We start from the raw sequence: 26,566 nt of genomic DNA, 5'->3' as shown, positions 1-26,566 counted from the left end.
TAAAAACACTTTCCTTCAACCTTTATCAACACTTTGCATCTTTTCCTCCAGCAAAGCAAGAGGTAAAATTTTATGCAACCCTGCCAGTAAACAAACAAGTCAAGAAACAGGGGTTAAAATTAGTTTTATTATTTGACAGAGCAGAAAAAAAAAATCCAAAACAGCCCAAAAAAAAACAAAACAAAACAAAAACAAAACCTTATACATTGTTGTCCATTTGCGCTTCACTGCAGTCAGCAGCTGACCCCAAACACACAAACAAACAACGGAATGGTGATGATAATGTTGCCAAACAGCAGCAGCAGCAGGCAGTCGTCAGGACAGCACAGGGTTGCACCAGGAGGGCAACGAAAGAGGCATGGGCTCATTCCAGGTTGCTAGTTTTTGCTCCCACAATATACGAGTTGCTATTTTTTCTTTTTTTTTTTTTTTTGCTCATCAGGAATGTACACACAACCTGGAATATTTCCCCTTCTACGCCAAAGTAGAAAACATGAACTTCACAAGCAATCTACATTAATTTCTGAATGTTTGCATTACCACCAGGCATCTGCACATGTTAAACATTTTGTTTTGTTTTAATGAAAGCCCAAAAATCAAGGGATACATTTCAACTTGAGGCGCCGACATATAAAGCAATTGTCCAACCGTTAGATTCCATAAAACAAAACAAACGAAAGCATTTCATCTGACGTGAGGACAATAGGCTTCAAGACGTGGAGCTTATGAGGACATAATCTTTGAGTGCAACAAAGAGTTAGAAAATGTGAGACTGAACACAACAATCGGGCCAGGCAGTAACTTTTAATTCAATTTGACTAAATTGAATCTAACTAACTCTTTTGAGAGATGCAGCAAACAACTGAACAGATCAGAACAGAGCTTTTGTTTTTGTTTATTAATTACTGAGAAATTGTTGGGATTTTTTTTCCCCTTCCCCTCAGCCATTAAAGCATGAAAATTGTGATTGCCCCCATTTTCATTAAATCGACAGCATGTGGAGTTTTCTAAAAGTCATAGGTCAAGGACATGCTTTGATGCATAGATGGGCGATACTCTTAGAACATCTGGGAATTTATTTTGACTCAAAACTACTGCCTCCTTCACAGACCCGCAGCACACATTTGTCTCATGCATTATAGTCCTTTTGAATTAGAAAAACCAACATAAAATCTGAATCAGCAGGTGAGACTGGAAAAAGCGTGTGTCAACCTGTTACAGCCCGATCGTGCATCTCTCTCTTTTTTTTTTTATTACTGTAAATTTTCCAATAAGACAACGAGAACACCATCGGATAAGTGGTACATAAGCGGGGCCGCCCTGCTGGCTGATAGAAGAAAAGCAGCCCGTTTTCTCTCGTGACCGTAACATCCTGTTTTTGTTTTATACCATGACACTTTACGTCTGCCTGTGCTGCTGCAATCTGATTAAAAACACACTGTTGCGCATGTAAAATGCAAGAATCGACTTTACAGAAATCATACACACCTTAGAGACTAAGAAGTTCGTCATCGGTTGCAGAAGGGCTTAGTTTTTGTTTTTGCATGACTACATTCTGAAAGCTGTCCAGCTTCGCTCAAACCGGTCGAAGGTTGTGTGAGAGCCGCTTGACACAGAGGGGAAAACAAAACAAAAAAGAAAAAAAAAAACACATTTTAAACCAATATTCATTGAAAACGTAGGGCATATGCAAGTCTTTACTAACCCTATAAATAAATTCAGACAGTTTTGTCCGTAAAAGGAACAAAAAAAAAAAAAAAAAAAGAAAAAAGTAATGCACCACAACCTATGACTAAAAAGCAAAATTAAAATGTCAAAAACTTGACATTCCTTACACCCACTCAGTTTAGCATGAATTCATGTTCATATCCAGAGAGGGTTCAAATAAACTAGAAACCTTCTAGCAGAAGGGATTCCATTTGGGCTCCACTAGTTCTTTGGAAGGTTTATTTTACAATATTCAATAAGAATAGTCCTCCAAATATGCTCCTTGTTTTCTTTTTTTTTTTTTTTAAGTTATTTTTTCTTTTCTTTTTTAACATGAGTCAATGAAACCCTTAATCTTTATTCTTCCTCATCATCTTAGCAAAAAGACAAAAAAAAAAGTATTTAAAACTAGGCCACAATAATGGAAACCAGCAGATGTAAAACCACCTCAACAGTAACATTAGCCTTTTTTTTTTTTATATTCAGACCTCAACAAGAGGCCACTTCCAAAGTGTCAGGGAGCACGATATTCCAAACACAGCATAGGACTTACAGAAGAGAACACAAAATCCTAACATTCAGCCATACAAAATAGTCCAACAGACAACTTCTCTAATTTACACGCCGAAGGTTGGTGAGAAGAGGCAGTCTGTGTGCAGATAGATCCTTTTTTCTTCTTTTTTTTTTTTTTCTCTTTCCTCGTCAGTCTGGGTTTTTATTTTTATTTTTATGTTTGTCTTATTCATTGTTGCAAAGCTAAAGCAGTTAATATTTTACGAATGGTCCTCGAAGGTCAACGATCCCCGTCATGAGGTCCGGAGGAGAGTTTGGTTAGGCCAGCGCGCGGGCCTGAGTGGCTCTGGCTGGAGGGGAGGGGGCGGCAGAGGGGCAGGATGCAGGACAAATCGTGTGTATAATAGTGATCATTGCTAATCCCTGCGTAGTCCAGAAAGAGGAACGCTCAGCGTTGTTTTTATTTATTTTGTTTGTTTTTTTGCCACTTTCTTCCCGGTTCGAGCAGTAAACAGTTGGAAGAGCCGAAGTGCCCCCCCACCGAGTCCCCAAGTCTTGCAAAAGGTACCCCGAAAATGTCTATGACATGTTCCTTGCATCCCTGAAGCTGCTGCAGCACAACTCCGTTAAGGAAGTGATTCAGAAAAGGAACAAGGTAGCATAAGAAGGCGTCGAGAAAAGGTTTAAATGCACCTCTGATCAACGAGAAAAAGAGTTCTTATCCCGGCCGTCCGAGCCAGAGTCTATAGAAAACAATAGAATGATAATGAGCATGGCTGTTATTGATATTAGGAGGGCTAAAAGCTGTGGCATCAGGAGGAGGGGAGAGATTGCATTATTTCCATGTGTTTGCTGCTTGGGAGATGGAGCGGGAAGGAATCATGTCCAGCAGATATTCCCGCTGACGTTCCACTGCAGAGGAGGTCTTATGAGCAGACAAGCTGGGATTGACGTAGGCCATCGTCACTCCTGGGAGGACACACGAAAAAAATGTCAACGCATATTCATATAAATTAGTAAAAAAAAAATTTCAAAAGGTACATTTAATCTGGCAAACAGGTCTCATTGGAATGCATGTTCTTATTCATTGAATATGGCTATGAATCAAAGATTATGGAGTCCAACAGAGAAAAAAAAAAAGTTTATTCATTTAACTCTTTTAAAGCCTATGAGCAAACGGAGCATTAGAACTCTGTGCCTTGCACATGCATACAACCACAACTTTAATCTTTTTTTATTGGGATTTTATGTTAAAGACCTAGTCAAAACCCACACTTCCTATAAAAAAATAATTGGTGAGACTTGAACATAATGTTTCAAATGTTTCCAGATGAAGTCTATCGTAGCTCAGCTGAAGCTGGAGCCGTTTCGAAACTAAGAATAGGAAAGAAAAAATAAACAATAGGACTTCACCCTGTAGATGTGCAAATCTGGTATAGAGACACCTAAAGGGGCTTGCCAAACTCTTTTTGAATATGCGCATTTTGAAAACCATAAATCATTTCCCTTCCTTAACGCAGTCATTAACTATTGCACAAAATCTCAATACATTGAAGTTTGTAGAAACATTGTAATAAAATGTAAAATACACTGTGTATATCACACTACACAGAAGCCCAAAGAAAGAAAATGTGGCGTGCATTTTCTGCATAACTTTGTCACATTTGTGTACCTGCGTTCCCACTGCCCTGCTTCCTCCAGGCTCCCATGTTGCCCTGGTTACCGCTGCTGCTGGCGCTGACCTTTGCTCCCTGCTGCAGTGAGAGAGCGGCAGCGTGTTTCCCTGCTCTGCTGCCCAGCGCGGCCGCCGTCACTGCGTTCTGCAGCTGGGAGGAGGTAAAGGAGTGCGCCACGCCACGAGACTGGATGCTGTGTGCCAAATGACTCTGCACAGAGACACAACGCGGGTGAAATCCTGAGCAAGGTGGACATCAACAAGCAGAACGCAGGAGCAAATAAGAGACTGCTACATAAGTAAATGGAGTGCCGACCTGCTTAATGGAGTGGTGTGCAGACACTGATCGGTGCTGCAAGTCAGACCTGATCTGCTTGTACTGCGGGGATATCAGCACCTCGCTCTTGGACAGCGAGGGAGAGGAGGACGAGGTGGTTTTGGAGGAGGATGAGGAGGCCGTCTGCTGGAGGATACGCTGTTCGATCTCCTGCTCCTGCTGGAGTGCCTTCACAAAGGCTGCCTTCAGACGGTTTGTGTGCTCGGCCTTTAGGGCCTTCTTCTGATTGGACGACATGCATTGGTCGCAGAGGATGGTGCCGGCCTTCTCCTTCCTCCAGCGGGAGGTGAAGTCCGTCTTGCACTGGGCGCAGGTGTACGGGTCTTTGGAATTGAAGCTGGCCATGGAAGCGGCAGGACCCAGATTACCTAGATATGGAATAATATACAGACAATATTGATTACTTGACTGCTTTGCAATCTGTTGTTGTCATCGTAACCACAGAGACGATTACCCACCCCGGCCGTGCATCTCGAGTAGCTTTTGAACCACCTCCTCTAACCCCAACAAGTAGATAAACTCATTATTAGCCGCGGATGGCAGGAAGTTGAACTCGGGAGCAGGAGGTTTGGGTGGAGGAATCTCCAGAAGAGTCTTCTCCAACTGCTTCCTTAGAGCCAGCTTAGCGGCCGCCTGCCTGCTAGCCGGAGAATCATTGACACTGGAGCTGGGAGACGAGCCTTTAAGACCGGAGGAGCCCTAAAAACACAAAGACAGAATCTGAATTTCACACAAACGGAGAGGAGGTTTAGAAATCACCACAGGTGTGGTTTTAAGCCGAGGGATGCTGACCATGACGTTGTTGGCTACGTTAGCCACTCGAATGAGTCCCTGCTGAATGATCCTCTGGCCCTGGATCTGGACGTTGGGGACAGAAGCCCTGGGGGCCAGTAACAGTGGGGGCGGACCTGAACCGCTGTGTTGCTGGTGCTGCCGCAGGCTAGCGATCTGCTGAGGGGTCACCGCAATAGGCTGGGGGTTGCACAGATACAGCAATTATAGAGAGCAGCCCTCAACAATATAAACACGAAAAATAAACACATTAAAGACATTCACAGCATAAAGTTTAAAGAGGACAATCAGTCAGTGGACAACAACCTGAGCTCCTCTGACCAAAGGTGGCATCACAATCTGAGAGTTGTGTTTGGACGGGATGTGCTGTCCACCCCGCACTAAGGGTGGGGGGATCACCGTGCCTGAGCTGCGACCCGTCACCTGCAAACACAATAATGATGACATTTATAAATAATAGAGATGAAAACCCTCAGGTAAAAGGAAAAAATACACAAGTTTTAGAATGAGTACTCGAGGTGAGGCGATACCTGAAGGGGTCCTTTACTGGATGTCATGCTGCCTCGAACTAGAGGAGGAGGAGTGGCCACTGAGCCACTCGCCTGAACACAGACAAAGTGTGGTTTAAGAAGTTAACCAACCCTGGCAAAATAAACACCATAACTTGGTTTCTGTAAGGTAGCAGCTTTATAACATAAAAACATGTCATGACTTAAAAAGTGGGTTCAAATTGACTAATTTAAATTGCTATAAGACTTATGCCTAATATTCACATCAAAAATATCCTGAGATCCTGAGTAAAGGTTGGGAATCCCAATCTGGGCTTTTATTTAAATGATCCATATTTCTGAATAAACTCAACTCCTGATATCTGTTACCATGGTGTTGTGAATGATCTTGTCTGCCACATTCCACAAAGACATGCGACTGTAATTTGTGCAGCTAATTTGAATTAAAAATAAAGACAATTTTTAATTAATCTAATCAAGACACGGCCATTTTGTGGCCCACTGGCTCATCAAACACAAAAATGTGAAATCCGCATGGAAATCAAATACATTGTTGTTTGGGTTGGGGGTGAGGGAAGCATTTTCTTTTGTAAATAACATCTTAAATTTCCTGATTTTGAAAATAAGCACACCCCGCACAATAAGCTTATTTCCCACACAGTAAATATAGGAAGTGTTTATATGAAGTGCAGACGCTTCCTATAAACAGTCTGTGCGGGAAATACAGTCCCGGGAAATACCTGCCTGCCCGGCACGTTTATAGGAAGCGTCTGCACTGATAAATAGAGATATGCCTCAAGGCTGAAGGATAATAAGAATAACCAAGAAAGATTCACACACAAAGTAGAGTTTTCAAACAGGACATAGCCTTGAGTAAATAAATGAGCTTGAACTATAACACTACGGCATCCTACTTGCAGAAAAAGTTTAAAACTCTTAGAAATTATAAATTAAATTGTAAAACAAGCAGAACTGTACCTTTTATAGTAAAATATATACAGTGTTAGGCCAATAGTTGGGAGACTGGGTTGATTACAGATCTTTAAGAGGCTCTTTGGGAAAATTGCTTATTTCCATTTTAACAAACCTTTTATTTTTCACCCTTCATAACATCCACAAAGAAAGAGGGTTTAAGTCCAGATGTGGTGCTTTGCTTGTATGACGTTACAAACAAAGCACTACATCTGAGAATCATATGAAAACTCCTTCTGTAAGTTTTGACTGCACATGAAAAGTAAATATTTAACAAAGAGGAAACATGTTAGCATGAACAACTTCAGGGAAGTGCTATGCATAAAAAAAATTCAAAAGAAGTAAAACTGAATTTTACAGAAGACTACAACTGTGCTGACTCAGATGCATCTAGAGAAACAAACATATGTTTTTCAGAGACCTCTATTAGTACAAAATGATCCTTTGCTGCCAAACCAATGAAGCCGCGTCCAAAGTGTCGAAATGGCCAAACAAAAGAGTTTCATCAACTGAACATAATCACAATATTAATGTGATTTGTTGCTGCAAAGTCAAATCACAAAATGCCCTTTCTGAAATAATTTAGAGCTGTACTGGGGATTTAAAAAATCCTGATATTTTTCATTCCATTAAGAGTTAGCAAAGGATTAGAACAAGAACTACGTGTTCTGTGGGGAGCTAAAACCCTTATTCAGTGAAAGCCTCTTAATGTTGCAAACTTTGCTCCCTTTGCTGCTTACCTTCTGTACAGTGCTTTCCTTCTGGATCTGGCTTTGTCGTAGTTTCTTGAGGAGAACCAGTTTGGCTTCTTGGAGCCTCAGTTCCTCCTTGAGCTGTTTTATAATACGTTCCCTTTCCTCAGGTGAGCTCTTCTGCACATATGACAAAAAAAAAAAAAAAAAGAAATATGTAGATACCATGTTACTTTCTGGGTGTAGTGAAAGCCAGCTTTTAAATCAGTTCAAGATAATAAATAACATACCAGACGATTGCCTAACCATCATTTTAGTGGCTGCAAATGCCTTTATAGACAGTAAATACAGCAAAACTACCATTACATTTTAAAGTTCTGTTCTCCTACCATGAGCTTATCTGTGTCCGTCTTCGTGAAGCAGTGGCCGTTCATGACGGGACTGGACGGCTCGTTGTCTGATAACACAATCACATCATCTGGAGAAGGCGGCTGTTGTTCTTTCTTGATGTCACTGAAGGAAGAAACAGTAAGAATACACGCTTATTATTAAGCAAATAATTATTACATTTTATTACACATTCATAAACAAAAGACCAATTGCAACTGAGTTTAAGTTTAATTCGTTTTCCTGAAAGCGTAGCAATGTTGCCTTGCGTTGAAATTGTGCTTTCCGGTAATACTTTGCGTCATGCATAGGAATTCTAGTGTCTTTTTGTTTTGTTTAAGAACATACTTGGATGGAGCAAGAGAATCAACTGCAGCTGTTTGGGTGATTTTGATGGTTAATTGGAGGATTTTTTTGTACCTTCAAAGCTTGTGTAAAGACAGTTTAAACTGGTTTCACACCCAATCCATGGAGCACCATCACTTCATCAAACATAACTTAGTTGCAGTTATGCAACAAAAGATGTACAATGCCTGTCGCAATACGCAAAGCCATTTAATCGCATGATTAAAAAAATGCTCAATTTCCAATATTTTGTGAAGGGCAGTTTTGTTTGTAGAAGCTTTATAATCCATTTTATTTATGGTTTCTGTTGCGTATGGTTTTGATTGCCATTTTATTTATTGTTTTTGGTTGTTGTGTTTTATTTTGGATATTTAAAATATCTTCCAGTTCCAGCTAAATTTGTTATTGTAACAGACCTATGAACAAGTGACATTTGATTAACTTTCTCTCATTTGAACAAAGTTGCCCATTATGAACTTGTAGCTTTGTCTTGAATCCAGTAGATGGCGTTATTGAATTGTTATTCTGCCAGCCTGGCTGCGGTGCAAATGTGTGCAGGAACACACAAGAAGACATGTACCAAGAGATCAATAATGGGGTAATGGCGGCAGAGGAAGAATACAACCACCGATTATATCCAGCGTAAGGTAGCATCAACAGACCAGCTGTGCTCTCCCTTCTGGGAGCAGAGGGGCTCAAAGCAGTAATCTAATGAACTAAAGTGTAGAACTGGAACTGAAGTGAAAGCTGGAGACCTTTGTTAAGTGCATAATGGCTTTTCCTGGCGACTAAGCAAAACAAAGGTGACTTACGGCATGTTATGTTCGCAATCGAAGGGAGGGGGAGACAAGTGGCAGTAGCAGAGAGGTGGGTGAAAAAGAGAGAAGGGATGGGAGGGGGGGGTCACAGTAATGTTACAGAACAAGAACAACTACTGACCACTGTAGGTAGGCCGAGTTATGCAAAATAGCTTTGGGTATGCTAGCGTCTGTGACATCGAACTCCGACATCTGCATCGTGCTGTGCAATTATTCTCCACTGTGTGGAAGTTCAGTCGCTGCCAAGCAAGAGGTTCCAGGGCTTGAAGCAAGACCCGTTTTGTCGCCCACACAGGGCCTCACCCCGCTCCTGCTCTACCTCGATGGCAAGGCCTGTGGCCTAGCCGCGCCGGCGAAGCCTGGGCCTCGGCTCTCCCCTCCCTCCCAGCTGCCGACGCCAGAGTCACAAGCGGAGCGGAGCAGAGGTCGGCCCGAGACGCTGGAGAGGGTGACAGCGAGCGATGGGGGGGGAGGGTAATACATGGCCAGGAGCCAACCTATTGTGTACACTCACTCTCACTCAGTCACCACTTCACACACCCCTCCCCCAAACTTACTTGTTCATCTTTTATACTCCAACTCACTGAGTCAGTTCTTCTGGGGGGTTTTTTTTCCCCTCTTCCTTTTGCTCACCCTGGAGTCGCGTCTCTGCTGCCCTCTCAACGGCTCCGCTCAAGAGACATCAATCTAAGGCCAGTAAGGTCTGTCCAGAGTGTGTAGTAGAGTATTTTCCTTATGCGTTTAACTTAAATGTGAAAAGAAAAACTGCTCTGCATAAAGTTCTGCTTTTCAAAGACAGATTACACCTTTGAGCAAAACCAAACCACAAGATGAGCAGCTCCGTTTACATTCTGTCCATAAAATAAAAACAGAAGTCAGAGGAACACAGTAAGCACCATTACTGAGGATTTGAGTGCTTCCTAATGTACCACAAAACCTTCAAGGCGAACCCTGCACGTTGACCGATGTGGCCTCATTACCAACATGACACGGCCTAGCTGATGAAGGTTGCTACCATCTATTGAGAACAGCTTACACAAGCGTCACAACAACACATGGCAGCTTGGTTATGTAAGGTCCAGTGTCTCTGCATGCCTCGGCTTCCCCAGATCGTAGCTGTACGCTGACCCCCCTCCCATGGTAGGATTTTGCTGATTCAGTCGTTTTGAGGTGTAGATGGATCTTCAAATTCAGAGTGCGACGCAAACCAGCCCGGAGCCGATTTCAGCTCTTTAAGGGAATGAAACAGTTTGGTGCAGATTGGTTGAGATATCGACAAAACTGTAAAGCAGACGTCTAGCATATAAATAGAAAGCCTCAATTCAGTTACTGTACGATTGTCTGACACAGTTTGAAGCTGGATTGAGCTCTGTCATTCATACTTTTAACAAAGCTGAGCTTCGATGACAAAGGGCTCCATAAACAATCAAAATAATCACTTTGCAGAAAGGAAGCACGTAAACATTAAAAGAGGCTAAAAGCTGGGGCCAAAGGTGGCACTTGTCTGTAATTATGCGGTAACGCAGCACAGCCAAACACACTCACTATTCAATCACCCCTCTGTTCCACTTAAACTCTCATCATATCACTGTGTGTGTGTGTACGTGTATGTATTTATCTCTCTACCAAATACACATCACATGACATCAGGCATTTCTCTGTGTGGTCATGTGACACACCCACCACTCCTCCTGGCCCCTCCTTCCTCCAACTGCTCCTTCCAACGTGGAAACCATGGCAACGGCCAGTTGGAACCAGTTTGTGACACATAGCCTTCATTTTGTGAGAAGTGCGAGGCAGAGTTCAGGTGCTGCTGTGGGAGAAAATGGAGCCTGGGCCTTTAGGAGCCTCAAAAGTTTTCAGAATGGGGGCAGGCTGCTGGCAACCACACACCGACTTCCTGTATGACTCCTGTCACAGACCACTCGCTCTACTGCAATTTCAGTGAGAAACCTGAAACTCCAAAAGACGCAGCTCTATGCAGAACACCCCGCTGTGCCGCCCTGCATACAATCCAGGGTCTATAGTAACATATGTGGAGCCTTGCCCTTTATAACAGGGAAACATAAAAATACATAGAATTACCTCAGATGTTGCAGAATTCAAAACGTTGGTTCAACCTACCAATCTACAACTGTATCAGAAAGGTAGCCCTTGAAGCTCAGAGTTGGCGACAAACATGACACAAGAATGTCTAATGTTTCTCACAAATGGCTGTGGAGATAATTGACCAACAATGTAATATCAAGGCCCAGAGATTAGGAATAGACTGCTACTGGTCAATGTTCAATGCATTAGATGGCACGCCTTTCCTCACTATGAAGCTGTTGTATGTATGAGAAACGTTTTGTAGTCTCCCTTCAGCCAGCTGATTGGCAGTGTGCTGCAGTAAGTGGAGGAAGGACAGGACTATGTATACATCACATTATGCGGTTTATACAGTCCAGAAATTTCCAGTTATTCTGGCACTTTCCTATTAAATGGTTTGAAAAAATGAAAGCACCACCTATCAGTCTTTTAACCCATTTGATAATTCCAGCTAGCAAGCTGTGGGGACGCCTAACGCAGGATTTATCCAAGCAGATCCCCACTATCCATCATTCCCTCCCTCCATCCATTATCTTCCACTTATACAAAGTTGGGCTGCATAGGCAGCAGCCTAAGCAGAAAGGCCCGGCTCCTCCAGGGGAATCCCAAGATGTTTCCAAGGCGTTCCCAGGTCAGCCGAGAAAAACAGGCCCTCCGCCGTGTCCATAACCCTGCTAATTATCCAATTATTCTCAGCTACATCAGTTCTACTTTTATAAACAACTAAAAGCTATAATATTCTGACCTTGAAAGGTAACACTAAATTAATGTATTTTACCTTTTCCAAGTTTAAAAATTTCCATAAAAATAAATTTAAATTTTTTTTATTGAACCCATTATCTTTATTTATCAATATGTTGGATTTTTTTAATGTATTTATTTATTTTTGCAACAGCAGGCGTAATTGTTGTTTTTCTCCTAAAATTGACTTGTGTTGCTTATTTTTTGTTTTGTAGTTTTGTGTCAAAACATTGGAACCTTTGCACTCAAAGTTGTACTGCAAAAATGTAATGCCAGCTCATGTCCAACAGTAATACAATCACGTAAAGTACAGTATGTTCTGTTTACATGTCAGTGCAACACCCACAAAGAAACCAAAACCCAACAGATTATTTTCGTCGTCTCACCTTTTGGATGTGCTCATGTCCACGGGTTCGTCTCCAGTCTGCACCTCCAACTTGATGGTAGCCTTCACCTCCCCAGTCTTCAGGATGCTGGCTGCTACCTTAGCAGCCTGCTCACTCTTCAGCTTCATGCCCTCAGCTGCAGGTCCCACCAGGGCCAGCGGGGCCCCAGCTGCATCACCTCTCTCCAGCTTTACCCGCTTGCCGTCCATGTCCCCTGGGGATCCGCCAAGAGCTGCATGGTCCCTCTCCAGAGCTCGCTTCTGGCTGCGCGTTTGACGCACCGCCTCTTCTGACATGGCTGCTCTCACCCTAGAGATACAGAAGGAACAAACAGTTGCAGCACTCTGTTTATGTATTCAGAAAACACAGAAAAGCAAACAAAAGAGGTAGGCTAGGTAAAAAAAAAAAAAAAAGGAAACAGTGAAGAAATTGTTGACTTGAAATCAAGTCTGAGGGCGAGCATTTCTCATTTGGCAGACATCATCAATATAACAAAATGCTTCAGCACAACAGAAGCAGTCTTATAAGCCAAGTGAGGTAAAATACATTTCATTGAAGTGAAGAAGCATCTGAAAGTGAGTCAATTAGATAAAGCCAGCAGTGCCAGGCCTCGACTTAGCAGTGACACTGACCTGAGTGGCTGTCTTAAACCGAGACAACAAAGAGTCCTAAAGCTGATTGAAGATGCTAAACCAAATCAGCTAATCTGCAGTTTGAAACAAAGCGTCACATACAGGGCTGGTTTGGGACCACTCAGTACTTCAATGCCACTTTGCAAAAGTCAAACACATTACAATGCATTAATTAAGATCCAGGACGATTGGGGTGGGGGGAAGAGAGAAATGTATGCAGGATTTGATTTAATCAAGATGTTCTTCACTTAATAAATAAGTGATTATTATAACCGAAGCCATCTTGATTTACTAAATTCTATTGTGGGAAGAAATGCTCATTAAAATACCCCAAGGATACAATATTTGCAGTTTTACTTTATTTCTCTTAAAAAACAATCAAGTCTAATAAATTTATTAGATCTACAGAGTTTAATAAAGACGGTTGATAATAGTGTTTTGCCTTAAAAGCATAAAAGGTTTAGAAGATTCTTGGTGAGCGTGTCTTTTGTTGCCAGTGAGATACACTGAATCCAAATGATTCAAGTCCCTCTAAAATCAGTAGTCGAAACCATAAAGGTGTTCCAACAAAATGTTCTCAAACACACACAACAATGAGCTTCTGGAATGACCCAGAGCAAAACTCTATTTAAAAACTGAAACAAACTTAAATTAAAAGCTGACCCAATTTTTACAGAGTACAGCAACAGCAAAAGTAAGAGAACCACTAATATTTCAGAATAAAAAGCACAAAGTGAACATTATTAGTGAAACTTTCACATAAAGCGAACAAATAGTCACGCATTGGAGATGAAGAAGGAACTCACATCCTCACTTTATTAATTCATGATGTTTCACATAAAATGTGTGTTATTTGGAAACATTCTGCGTACCGATAAGTGGATACAACTCCTGAACACATTATGAGCAATTTATGAGAGGGAAATCACTTCCTTGAAAAACCAGTTCTAACTGGTCCAAGATGGAGGGAGCACAAAGGCCGAACCAACCCAGAAACAAAGTCGCAAGAACTACAAGGAGAATACGGGACAAAATTAATCCCAAATCACAGCTGCAACTTGAAACCGAGCCCTCGTACCAAATTATTTCATCTGTATTTAGGAATATTTATCTATGGAGTCTAATGTGAAGCAGAGAGTTGGAAAAGGAAATCTGAAAATATGTCAACAATTATTGTGTTGATAATAAAAACAGCAAGCTAATGTCTGTGATGTTTGTGTTGGGCTGCAAAGCATGGCAGTCTACTGAAAAGATAAACCTAGAATACAGGTTATAGGGCCTTTTGAGTTAAATCTTTTTAATATTAAAGAGTAATTCATACTGCTGTTTAATGGCCAAAAACATTCAAAACAAAACCAACTTAACGCAGCCAACATTCAGGCCTGCTGACATGAAAGTTTGCAGTACTTAGAAAAGACCCAACACTGTTACACAGCTAGGACAGATGTGCCCTGCTGTACCATGCCTGAATACAAAGAGCATCTATCTACCGGAGATGACAGCTTGTGTGTGGGAGTGTGTTGCACACGGCACTGCAGAAATCAAACTTAAACCAAGATACAATTAAATAATGGCTTCACAGTCAGTTTGCACAACATTGGGGTGAACTATGGCAGATTTAAGAAGCAGAGAATCAACTCTCAAAGTTAGACATTCAAATCGCCACGGGACCAGAAAAACTTCAGCCACTAGTGGCAAGTTGAGACACGTGGCTACCTTTGTCCCGGAAGGAACAGGCAGACTGCGAAGCCCTAAAGTATTAGATGTCCCGATAGGGAGCATTTGCGTATGCTACAAAATGAGAGGATTACACTTGAAAACCAATGAGGCCTTTCTGTGCCATTGCTGGTTTTCTTATTCAAATAAATTGTCTAGAGTTAAAGACCAGTGGGTCATTCAGACATTAGGTGTACAATACCTAAAGCCTATTACTAGAACAGAGTGATTTTATACACCAGATGGAAACTCAAAGCATTTTTATCATCCCTGCAAAAAGCACCACCAGGTCCTGGATCCATAAATCCTCTTCTGTGTGGATACCATTACCAAGTGAAAAAGACTCAGAATTAGCCACTTTCACAATCACTGAAATGTTTAATGGCTATAGTTTATTTGAGGCGTCAGAGAGAGAGAGACAGAGCCGATACCAGGAGGACTGAATGGAGGAGGAAAAGTTGCTACATTATATTCTTCTAAACTTTGAATCTCTGTCTGCAGTTGGAAATGTTGGTGCCTTCCAGGAAAACCCCAAGAGTTTAAAGGGAAGAAGTTACATACTTCAGACAATTAATAATGTCAATCAACCTAATTGCTAAGATGATAAATACAGCTTAAACTACATAATTATTTCTCTTTTATAAAATTAGTGAAACACGTCTTTACAGTATTACTCACATCCAACTTAAATAATTCTTGCATACACACAAAAAAAAGGTAAATATTTTGAAGGTTTTTCTGATATCTCCCAGTGTTATTGTTTTTAAATAGAAACCAGAATCGACCAAATATCTGCATGTCGAAACTTAACCACAAAATATATGGAGATGCATCAATCAGGATTTTAACAGCATTAAGTCAGGCTCACGCTGTTCTGGTTGAAAAAATAAAAAAGTCAAACTCAAACATCAAACTGGCAAAGAACTACAACTACAAACTTCTAAAGCAACCAAGCAGCAATAGTCTTGGCAATCTCAAGCTCTTCTGTGCACCATAAAACAAACAGCAACTGACCCTATAATCACACTAAGAGCTCTGATTTGTCGGCTGTCAAGTCTATAAAAGAGTTGAGGGGAAGCTGAAACCTGCAACCAGGAGAGGCTGATTTTTCAGGCATATGGTCTTCCGTTTATATCTGAAACACTTGCAACCGAAGGGAATTGGTGTGTGGATGTCTGCTTACATTAGAGATTGAGCATATTACCAATGAAGGGATGTCAGTATTTTCATGAGATGCTAGCCAGTTTGCCTCTCATTCCCCTAGCACCCTTGGTGTAAACAGTTAAGTTTCTTATTTTTTTCTTTTTGAATGAAACTTGATCGTTTTTCACAAGACTGACCCCACCAAAAGTCCTAAAATTAGGAAGAACACCAAGAAACTGGTGACGGAAAACAACAAGGCAATAATGTTTTTAGGGGTAAGTAGATTTGTTCAGCTGCCTATAAACTTAAAGAACATATTTTATATGGGGGAAAAAAAACTAATAAGAAACAAGCTATCATTTGCTGTGAATCCACAGCACATGTTTCAGCAGCATGTTGAAAGAGAAAATCTACTAATCAGTGGTCAAAGGATGTTGAAATCACAGGTTAAGGGTCACATTTAACTGTCAGCAAACAATTACATTTTAAGGGAATTCTACAGCACAAACTGCTTTGTAAGCTCAGTTCATTGTGCATTAAACCACCGTCTCCACTTATAATTCAGACGTTTTCTTTCTTAGATGAAAACAAAGAAAAACAAATCTCACCTGAAGCAATTTTTCAGACACTACATCTTACATAAAATAGCTAGGAGCGTTTAAATTTAGTAAAAGACAGCAATCTTTTTCCATACCTTATTTTCTGTGTAAATATGTGACATTTCTATGAGCAATATACATGTAAAGTAAGGCATATGCGTGTTGATTGTCAGAAAATATCTATAAAGTGCAAGCAATGCTAAATGTTTAAAACACAAGTGGAACTGTGGGAGGCGAGGCTGGAAGAGGACATGTGTTTATCATGCTACCATGGAAGGCGAGGAGGATACATGGGTCTTATTTTCAAAATTCTGTTTTATTTTATGCCAAATTCCACTTTTTCGGTTTCAGTTTTTCTGAATTACATTTTAAACATATTAATTAACCCAAAGAGTACATAATTACAGAGTGAATGAGGGAAAAAAACCCATCCTTATCTAGGGTTCAGTATTTTATATCAAATGAAAAACTGCTGTGGCAAAAAAAAAAAAACCCAAAAAACAATGTAAACGTGTTAATTAAAGCTGAGCAGAAATTCATATATAGCTTAAACAACACAAGACATTTATTGTTCTCTGAAAGGGCCCCGTAGCCCAAATGAAATCTCCAAAATCCTTGAGTACAGTATAGCAGGATAAAAAAAATGCTTGCCTAAAAGTAAATGGAAATCTGTGACCTGAGCTGACACTCCATGTTTTACCCTCAGTCGCTCTCCTTTTGTGTCCAGCAGCTTCGCAGAGAATGGATCAATGGCAGCGGCTCAACCCCTCAGGTAGACCGCTCGCCGCTCATCTCCAGCGCCCTAACGACCCCCCCACTGGGACTGGACGTAGCCCGTGAACACATTAACAGCCATTTTAAAGACACACAGGCTCCTCGGCTGCGTCCTTAGGGTTCAATACAAGGAGAAACAACAATTATGCCGTCCGATAGAGATGCCACAAGTATGAATTATTATAGCCCAATAAAAGACAACAGAACACTAACTCATTTTTGGGTAGCTAAGCACCACTGGCCTTTATTATATTGATTTAATCCCTCATACTGACCAGACGATGCGTCTGTGTGATGATTTTAAATTTAAGGCAACAGCTAACTAATCATCACAACTAATTTTTTTTTTTTTTCTGTACTGCCAGCTCAACATTTTAAATGTCCAATCGTCTTTATGAGGTGATCAGAAAACAGGATTTTTTTTTTATAGATATACTCTTAATAATAACAAAAAAAAAGATCAGACTACTTGTGCTGGTTTGATCACCAGGGTAAGAATGGGGGCAGGGACCCAGCTGAGGAGGTGCCATGGTTGGGGGAGGGAGAAGAACGCAGAGCGCATGTGGTTAGCAGAGCCATAATCTAACTGTACCCAAGTGAAGAAAAAAAAATAAATAAAAAACTCTTCCTTGTCTTCTCTTTCTCACTGACAAGCTCACTCTCCATCTTACCCCTCCCTGTCTTTCTCTATCTCTCTTTCTGTCCCTCTCTCTCTCTCTCTCATACTCACACACACACACACACACACGCACACGCACGCACACACACACTCCTTGCTCGCTTGTTCTGTTCTAGGCTTGGCCAGCCCAGAAGTCTCCAAGAGTGTGTGTGTGTGCGTGCGCGTGCATGGGTGTGTGTGTGTGCGTGCCCCTACCGGTTGTGTCCCGAACGCCAAGGGTTAAGCCCCTGCCATTTTAACGCCACTGACAGATCAGACCATTAGGGTGTTACCTAACAAAATGGAAGCCTTTAACCCTGAATCTGCCAGACCGTCTCTTTGTGTGTGTTTGTGTGTGTGTGTGTGTGTGTGTGTGTGTCTGTGTGCGTAAATGAGAGCCGGAGCTACACAGAGTGTATCTGTGTGTGCGCATGTCTCCACCTGGATTCTACCCCCAGCAACATGACGACAACGAAACACCAACAAGACCAGGAAGTATGAAAAACCTCTGACTTCTGTACATGATCACATAAAACTGCTGGTAGACATACGGCCGCATTTAACCACAAGAGCTCGCTTATTTGCATCACACAGACACACTTGCACCTCATCATGTAACCTCCTCGCATAAAGACCTAACGTCTAATCTGGATTATAGTAGACACACGTAGAACTGCAGTAACGCTGCGTGTCTGTTGACCACCGATTAAATCATATAAAGGTGACAAAACTAACATAAAATACCAATCATCTCATCTCTCAGTATCATTCTACACTATAATTGTACAATCCTTAGATACATTTTCAGCCAAAAGTGTTTACAATCCACAATATAAAAGAACAGCTACACATTGTCAAAAATCTAAGGAAGGGCTAATCTCAAATTTCAGCCTAATTGCTTCCAAATGGTCCCTCTGTAATCCTGTAAAACCAGAAGCATATATCCTCATAGAAACTGGAGGGCCAGGACACACGCAGACTGCTATCAGATTACATTTCTTAGAAATGGATCTAAGCAGGAAGTGACCAGAGCAAAAAAGGGGACCTCTGGGAGTCAAAGAAAACCGTATAAAAAGACATCTCAAGAAGGAAAACACGATCAAACAAAGAATTACACCCAATGTTAGTGACAATTGCTGCATATAGGTCTTAAGTCTTAAGTGGCTCTCCATCCGATGGGGTCAGTCAAGATTAGACCATCACAAGAAAATTTCCAAAAGAGTAAAGATGCAACGATGAGATTCAGGCCACTGCATTCAGAGAAAATTCACGAGAAAAACTGATCAGACACAAAAACTGAGCCTATACTAGGTATGAACTCATTCTACTAATAATTATTTTTAACTTATAATGAGAATATACTGCAATGACACTGACAGCTATGGATTTTCAAAACAGTTTTGATAAGTGGGAGCAGACCAAGAGAGGAAACAAAAATGGTGCTAGAGACAAAACAGAATTTAGCTTCTAAATATGTCCCTAAATATGTGTATGTAGGCTTTGCTTTGGTTGCTGCATCAAGTTATTTTAGATTTTCTTGATTGCCTAATAAGCTCTCCTCCAGCATCAAACACCTGACATCTAGAACAGGCTCCCACTCTAAACTAATGTTGTGTAATGTAAAAGAGCAACCAAGGGTTTCTTCCTTCATCTGCTACTTCTTGCTTCCACATTACACCATCTCATCACAATCTCCGCCATCCCCCACTTATCTGACATCAAGTTGAAGGGGTGACGGGTCCAGGAGGGACGGTCAGACATCCATCTCCACAGTGACATTGTCCAGCTCCTTGTGGAGGATACCAAGGCCAAAAGGGATGGCTATTCTGACCAGCAAGTTCTAAGACTTCCTTAGTGTCATAACGGGAGTTGCACAATAAATCACAAATACGTCAATGTCGCAATATCACTGTGTGCAATATTCATATTGCAAAGACCAGCTTGGTGTTCAAAAACTTGAGGCTCATACATTCCAAGTGTTGTGAACTTGCATATTTGATGCTAATGTATCAGTTAGCCTGCAGGACATACACTCACTGCAGACAGAGAGACATTGTCCAAAAGCCTAAAAGGTCACAGAATGTAGGAAGCACACACGAGAAAGAGAGGAAGGAAGACAATAGGCATACATAGCAACTGATATGATTGCAATATTTAACATTATCTCAGTTGAGAGATTTTCTAATGCTGTACATCCCTATAGCCACAACCCAGATAGAAGTTCCCAACAAACCTCCAAACTAAAGTTTTCTGTATGAAGCTGTACCAATGTATTCACAAACTACAGTTCAAAATCTCACACTTTTCTGTCAAATGATGCCTAGTTTTTTTACAATCCTAATGATAAGATGGCAAAGAAAATGCTGAACCAGAGAAACAAGCGTTCTCGTTCGTTTTATAGAGCATAAAACAGCATATTCCCCCTTCTCTGTCTGCTACTACACACTAGCTGAAAGAAAATGTCCAATAGTTACTGTTTATCTAAAAGAAGAAACTTTCTGTTGTTTGGAAAATCTGACAGTCATGGAAAAAAACAGACATTGATGGTGTGGAAAGAACAAAAGTGCAACCCATGCTGCTATTAAGGCAACATTTTATAAAGCTAGTTATCCAACTACAAGCCACATATCTGTGAAGCAGCTGCCTCCAGGCTCTACCACAGCATATAGTTGGATTTAACAAATAATATTAGTTTGTTATACTTATTCATGTTTAGTCTCAATAAAGATTAAACATGAAAAGGATAGAATTTTCTGCTTAATAAATAAATTAAAAAAAAACATTAGATTGAAAACCAGTATTAAAATCTAGCATTCTATGGATGTCGGAAATTCCGTTGGTCCACTTGTCTAGGCCGGACCAAAGGCAAACCTCTTTCCTTTGTTTGTTTACTTTCACATTGTGCTTTTTTTTTATTTTTATAAATGACCTACAATTTGTAAACAAAGCAATGCGGTAAATGGTTACTGCTCCCATTGGACAGAAATGATGCAAGGATCAAAGGGGTCAAGAGGTTGAAATCAGCTGCAGGACTTAAAATGCAAACAAAATTTTGAAACGATTTCTAATAGACAGAATAGTAGCCAATTCAGGAAATACCAATTGTGGAGGTTATTGCTAAAAAAAAAATAAATAAATAAAAAAACCTGAATGCTCACAAAATTAAATCAAAGCATGACTTCTATTTAGGGCTGCAAGATAGAAAATCTTGTGATGAGGTTATCAGTGGCAAATATTGTGATGACAAAACCCACTGATCTGCTGTTTAAGACTGTGTTCTTAATGGATAAATACTAAATTGGCATGTAGAAAGCAAGTTCACAAAAATTGGAATATATCAACCTGCAATTAAGCAGGTTGATATACTGCACACACTTATATTGTGATAATATGTCCTCGAGATTCTGTGGCGCCCTTCTGTCATTAATATGAAAATGAACATATTGCTGAGAGAACACATTTAATGAAGCTGCTGACATGCAAAAATCAAAGCAACCGCTACACCGAAAATGATACACAACTCCAAAAATATTTTTTTTAAAGTTTCATATAAATAGCTTGTTTCTCTGTACAATGATCTTTGAAATCATAGGAAAAAAACATTTCCTATGATGTTGACCAAGTGGCTTGAAAGTCAACTGACAAAGGACAAGGCGATGCATATTTAATGTGGGACAAGAGACAGTTTTTCACTACTAGCTTTCTGTTGGACTAACATTTAAAAAAAATAAAAAATCCCACCTTATGTGTCATTAATAACAACACAAAAATTGTCATTTTTAATTAGTTGGATTTAGTGTCATTTAACATCTTGGACAATTAAAAAATTTGAGCTGCACATAGGCCTAACGTAAAGGCGGTGAAGTAAATTATCACTGCTAGTATGAGAAATGCATTACCTAAAATAATAATTTACTAAATAAGTACATAAAGACACATGACCTGAAGCTGCCATCACAACAAAACAACATGTGGTGTCTGATGGCTTAAAAAGGACAGGCTGGCCACATTGTTAACACACATGCTTGACAAAACCCAACAGGGTAAACAAGTAATAGTCAGGGCAGTTACGGTTTAAAGACCTTCCTGGCTTCTGCTTAAAGAACTGCCCCAGGCTTTTGGGTGGTTATTCCTGTCCAATACGTCTACTGGTATCTGGAGGAACTGTCAGAAAGGGAGTTTCTCAGATAGCATGAAAACATTATAAATCACCAAAGCTCTGCTTGGGTGATATAATAGAACAAGATGTCAGAGGAGTTAAAGTAAAGAATTTGTGCTTTTAAAAAATGTCAGGAAAGTCTAGAAGTTTAATATAAGTAAGCTTATTGTGACATGTGAAATATCTTCTATACTCGGAACCATAAAAGGTGACCACCCTTATTAGAAAACAGTAGAAATGACTCATTATTAGTAAAGAAATGAACAAAAAAATATCCATGTTCATGCTTGGTATCACACCAAGACAACACTATGGTAGTTTGTTTTTCACTTGTAAAAAGAGAACTTAGATTTAATTTTATTTTTTTAATCAGTGACATTTTAACATAATCTGAAACTGCCTAAACTAAACTGACATGTAGTCTAAAGAAGTATAATAAAATACCATGATGAGGGAGCAGGAGAAGGGAGGAGGGAAGTTGCACATTTAAGAACATATGCTTTTATATCAGCTATAGTGAATACGGAGTAAGATTCACATGCCATAAATAAGATTACATAACAGCAGGATTAAAATATATATTACATTTCAGATAAGAACATTTCCAGTATTCATACTCCTTGAATGTTTTTCACACTTTTGCTACGTACAATCCCACTCCGAGGTGTTTTCTTAATGTGACAGATGAAAACAAAGTAGCACAAAATTGTGAAGTGGAAGAAAAATGATCCAATGTTTCCAATATATTTTACAACTAAAACATGTAGCCAGCATCTCTATTCGATCCACCTGAGTCAATGATTCATAGATCCACCCATCATGGTAATTATAGCTGCCAAGATCTTCTGGCAGATATCTTTACCAGCTTTGCACATGGAAACGCAGAACTTTTTGTCCATTCCAATTTGTTACAATAAAAAAAAAAAACCCTCAAGCTTACTCAGACTGAATGGGAACATCAATTTACAAGTCTCGCCACAAAACCTTAGTCAGATTTAGCTCTGTACTTTGACAGGGCCGTAAAGTGCCCAGGTCTAAACCAGACTTGCCCACTTTACGGTTCCCGGTCACCATCCGGCCCTGTAGATCTTTCATTGCTTGGTTTTAATGTTTATAAGTGGAAATTAGAAAGACAGGAATAGCCGAATATAACAGCAAACATAAAGAGACACTATGCAAATGCATGACAATTGCAATAGTTATTCATGTTAAATAAAGATAACGATTCAGTTGTCAAAATGGAGGGACACATCTTATCAATGAGTTAAAGTTTTTACTGCAAGGATGTACACTTCGAACAAAGGTCCAGACTATAGTTTGGCCTTCAACCATAGTAACAGATATGTCGTTGGGTCAAAATAATAATAGATTTTATTTATAATGCCCTTTATATCTTTAGATTTCAAAGGGCAATAATCACCCAATTCTTGTTCACTTGTAGCTATGATTCACTAACGTTCATCAGCTGCCTTGTTTGGCTAAAGAAAAGCATCCCACAGCATTCTGCTGCCACCCCAATGCTTTAAAGTGGGGATAATGCATTTATTGCGATTTGTAATTCAATTTTCTTCTTCATACAGTGTTCTTTTAAGTACACTTAAAATTGGTGTCATGTGATCAGATAACATTCTTCCACATGTTTGTCACAAAGTGTATCAACATTCTGCTTTTTATTTTGTATTGATAAAAAGATTAAACACAGGTTGACTATTTCCCAATTGAGTGAAGGCAATTGGTTTATATTTAGGAGAATCTGCATAAAAGGGGAAATACAAATACCTGCCACAGTTTTCATTTTTTGTAAAGTTTTTTTTATTATTTTTTATTAAAAGCACCTGTTTACTTTCACTTCACAGTCACACCCTACTTTTTGTTCCTCTGTCACATAAAATGCATTGAATATTATGACTGTAACATTAAAGACGTCCAAGAGGTGCTAATATTTTTCCGGGCACCGAATAACCCAGATAATTGCAACAGAGAGTGAATAACCATGGAAATAAATGGGGAAATAATACATATTAGTCAACAATAGAAAACATATCTGCAAGTTAAAGTTTTAATCAAGATGAATAACAGAGCATCAGAAGTCATGCCTGTCTAGTTACATCACTCTCAGGGGAGTTACACCCCCCAACCCCCGTGTTTCTTTTTTTTTTATAAGAGGCACCCCTCCTCAGGCAACTCCAAGGCGCATCATAAAATGCAAAGCGACACATGTCCTCTTTCACCAGCCAAGGGTGCCAACTGTCTGTCTGATCTAAATAGAGGACACTTGCTCAGAAGAGAAAGTGATAAGCAGACTGCTGTTTGTCGACCAAAAAAAGAAAAACAAAAAGAACAAAAAACATAACTGAAACTGAAGTGCAAAACTGACATGACCTCTTGAAGAACAGGCAGGGACCTTTGGTCAGGAGCTAAGTAGATATTAGGTCTTGAATTTGTATCATGCCACACAAACCTTGCTTTTCTAGTAAAACAAAATTAGGAATTTAGATGTCTCACTAAAACACCTACCAAGCGTGGGTGATTGCTACTAAGCTGTCGTGGTCAGACAGAGACACACCGGCCAAGGCACAATCGTCCACCATTACGCCTCCATAAAGTCTCTTCACGCTTGAGCTAATCTGACAAAGTTATGAGATCAATGGTTTCTGGGAGCGCAAGAGAATAAATCTACAACTAGGAGAAACCGCAGACTTAAAATGCCTGCTGACAATAGTAATACTGTTAGAAAACTTAAGAGACGCTACTTAAGCCTCGGAAAAGCGGATGCCTGTGTTGAACTAACCCATCAACAACAACAAGCTATCGGATGCTAACGTTAACTTGGCTTCCCAACAACAACCTGTCCATCTGTCCGGCTACAAAACCAGAGGCTACATAAATCCAGCTACCAGCCCACAATGGTCCTCGGCGGTTAGTTGTGATACCAGGTGTAAACCAGGAGCTTGTGCCCCTTTAAGAAGTGATAATACATATCATACATTTTAGACTGGGTGTTTCTACACCTCCAAATAGCGATACACGAAAGAGACAATGAAACCGACCCCGTTTCGGAGAGCAACGGGGTAGTACAAGACGAGCTAACATGCAAGCTAAGTTAGCCTGCTAACGCTAATTCTCTGGTCTGCACAAACAGTCCCTGGATGTGTTCACGAATAATTGAGCGTTAATTACACAGAGAAATGTCATTTTTGGCTAAATCGTTGTTGGCTTCAAATTAGCAAATATAGTAATTAACTTTCATTATGTACTAATACCGGTGCAGGATAAAACAAGTTTGATAGGAAAAGTTTGTTTTATTTTGCTCCACTTTTGAGGCTTTGCTCCTGGCAGTCCGTCCTCGGTAGGTGTGTGTGTGTGTGTGAATGTGTGTGTGTGTGTGTATGGAGCCCAACGACACACAAACTGTTACCTTGCACGTTAGCGGAGATCAAGCTATGCTAGCTAGCTTAACTTGCGTTAGCCGAGCTAACACCGACAGAAAAAAACTTCCGTCACCGTCACGTTTTAATTGGAAATTATGATCTCGGATAAGATTACAGGACAACAAAATAAAGTTTCACGAACTTACGGAGTATATAGGAGGAGCCGGGTCGAGTTCCCCCGCGGTTTTCACTTGTTTGGCGTCAGTATTTAGCTGGCTTTGGCGTAAAAAAATCCCGGGGATCCCCTCTCTTCTGTCCGCTGCCACTCCGGTTGCCAGATAATGTAATGAGCCACCACAGGCGGCGTCATGCTGCGTTCATACACACCTCGGAAATGATAAGTGCTGCGATGGAAGGAAAAAAAAAATGTTCTGGAACGACTTCACGGAAGTGACTGAGGAGTAGGATAAATAAATTTTTGCGAATGCTTTGACTTTGGAGTTTGATACATTATACACATGTCCACTTTTAATGTGCATCTTCCATGCATAAATAAGATAGCTTCAGCTGTTAGCAATTAATTGAGTCACATAATCTATTTACAGTTTTGACACAGGATAATTTGTCCCGGACAACAGGTAGCCTATTTAATGTTACGTCTCTTCATTGTATAAAAGTAGGCTATATATTTTTAACTCGAATCATATACTGTCTTTACAAGAGCTCAGTCAATAAAGTTTAAGTTTTTCTGAATACATTCATTCATTTAGAAATGTCTGGGTGAAAGAAAGCTGCACAAACCACGTGCAGTTTAAAAAGTTTGTCGGCGTTCTGCTGTGACATAAACCAGATAATGCAATCAGGCTTCAGTTTCCGTCTTGTGTTCCTTTCTGTTTGAAGGCATCTAAAAAGTGTCTGAATGTGCAAATGCATTTGAACTGTACCCTTACAAGATATGGTTCTATGGAAAAGCACATAATCTTTTCACATTATGTCATGTTGAAATCATAAAAAATGTCTATTTGAATTATTTTTAATGCATAGTAGTGCAGGGAATAGTTGAGTGGACAGAACATGGCACATGGTTTCTAGTTGTTTTATAAAGAACTGAAAAGTATGTCATGCATTTGTTTTCAGCCCCCCACTCCAAGTCAGCACTTTGCAATTAAAGCTTCCAGTGTTTTGGGGGCATGTCTAGCAGCTGTGCACATGTAAAAGCTGATGTTTTCAGATTTTTTCTTCACGGGAAATTGTTCATTGTCAGAGTTATGGTTAAAGAGTGCCTGCGAAACGCAATTTTCAAGTTGCCACAGGTTCTCAAGAATATTTTGCTCTCCTCTTTGACTTTGTAATTCAAACTCATAAATATGCTTTCCATTGCAGCTCAGGCCATATGTTTTATGTTCCATGTTCTCCAGAAGGCTGTACTGGCTTCTTGATCCATAAAGCTACTTTTCCACTATAACACACTAAACCTGTCTCTAGTTGCTTTTTTCCAGGTACAAGTACTTGGTAGTAGATCCTTTCTTAGCCTCTACTAAGCGAGCTGAAG

At 40.2% G+C, this 26,566-nt stretch overlaps 1 protein-coding gene across 1 annotated transcript; it reads right to left on the bottom strand.

The window, feature by feature from the left end:
- Window positions 1–107: 107 nt before the first annotated feature.
- On the bottom strand, window positions 108–25,453 carry gatad2ab (GATA zinc finger domain containing 2Ab). Its single transcript, XM_044128179.1, has 11 exons — window positions 25,221–25,453; window positions 11,963–12,271; window positions 7,587–7,710; window positions 7,246–7,377; window positions 5,555–5,626; window positions 5,331–5,447; window positions 5,025–5,204; window positions 4,691–4,931; window positions 4,212–4,600; window positions 3,893–4,106; window positions 108–3,189 (listed from the first exon to the last, which is right to left on the bottom strand). Exons 2-11 carry the CDS (start codon window positions 12,256–12,258, stop codon window positions 3,056–3,058), a joined length of 1,899 nt encoding a protein of 632 aa, XP_043984114.1. The 5' UTR covers window positions 12,259–12,271; window positions 25,221–25,453; the 3' UTR covers window positions 108–3,055.
- Between the last annotated feature and the right edge of the window lie 1,113 nt (window positions 25,454–26,566).

The sequence above is a fragment of the Gambusia affinis genome, linkage group LG10 (assembly GCF_019740435.1).
Source record: "Gambusia affinis linkage group LG10, SWU_Gaff_1.0, whole genome shotgun sequence".
NCBI lineage: Eukaryota > Metazoa > Chordata > Actinopteri > Cyprinodontiformes > Poeciliidae > Gambusia > Gambusia affinis.
The sequence above is the reverse complement of the archived record's forward strand: the minus strand, read 5'-3'. Positions and strand labels throughout refer to the sequence as shown.

Bases quoted from the DNA above. Each gene is read 5' to 3' on its own strand.
- gatad2ab (XM_044128179.1), bottom strand. From the start codon at position 12,258: ATGTCAGAAGAGGCGGTGCGTCAAACGCGCAGCCAGAAGCGAGCTCTG. The intron at 5,627-7,245 runs GTAAGCAGCAAA...GTCTGTGTTCAG, and splicing joins AGGAAAGCACTGTACAGAAG to GCGAGTGGCTCAGTGGCCAC. The intron at 4,107-4,211 runs GTCGGCACTCCA...GTCTCTGTGCAG, and splicing joins CACACCACTCCATTAAGCAG to AGTCATTTGGCACACAGCAT.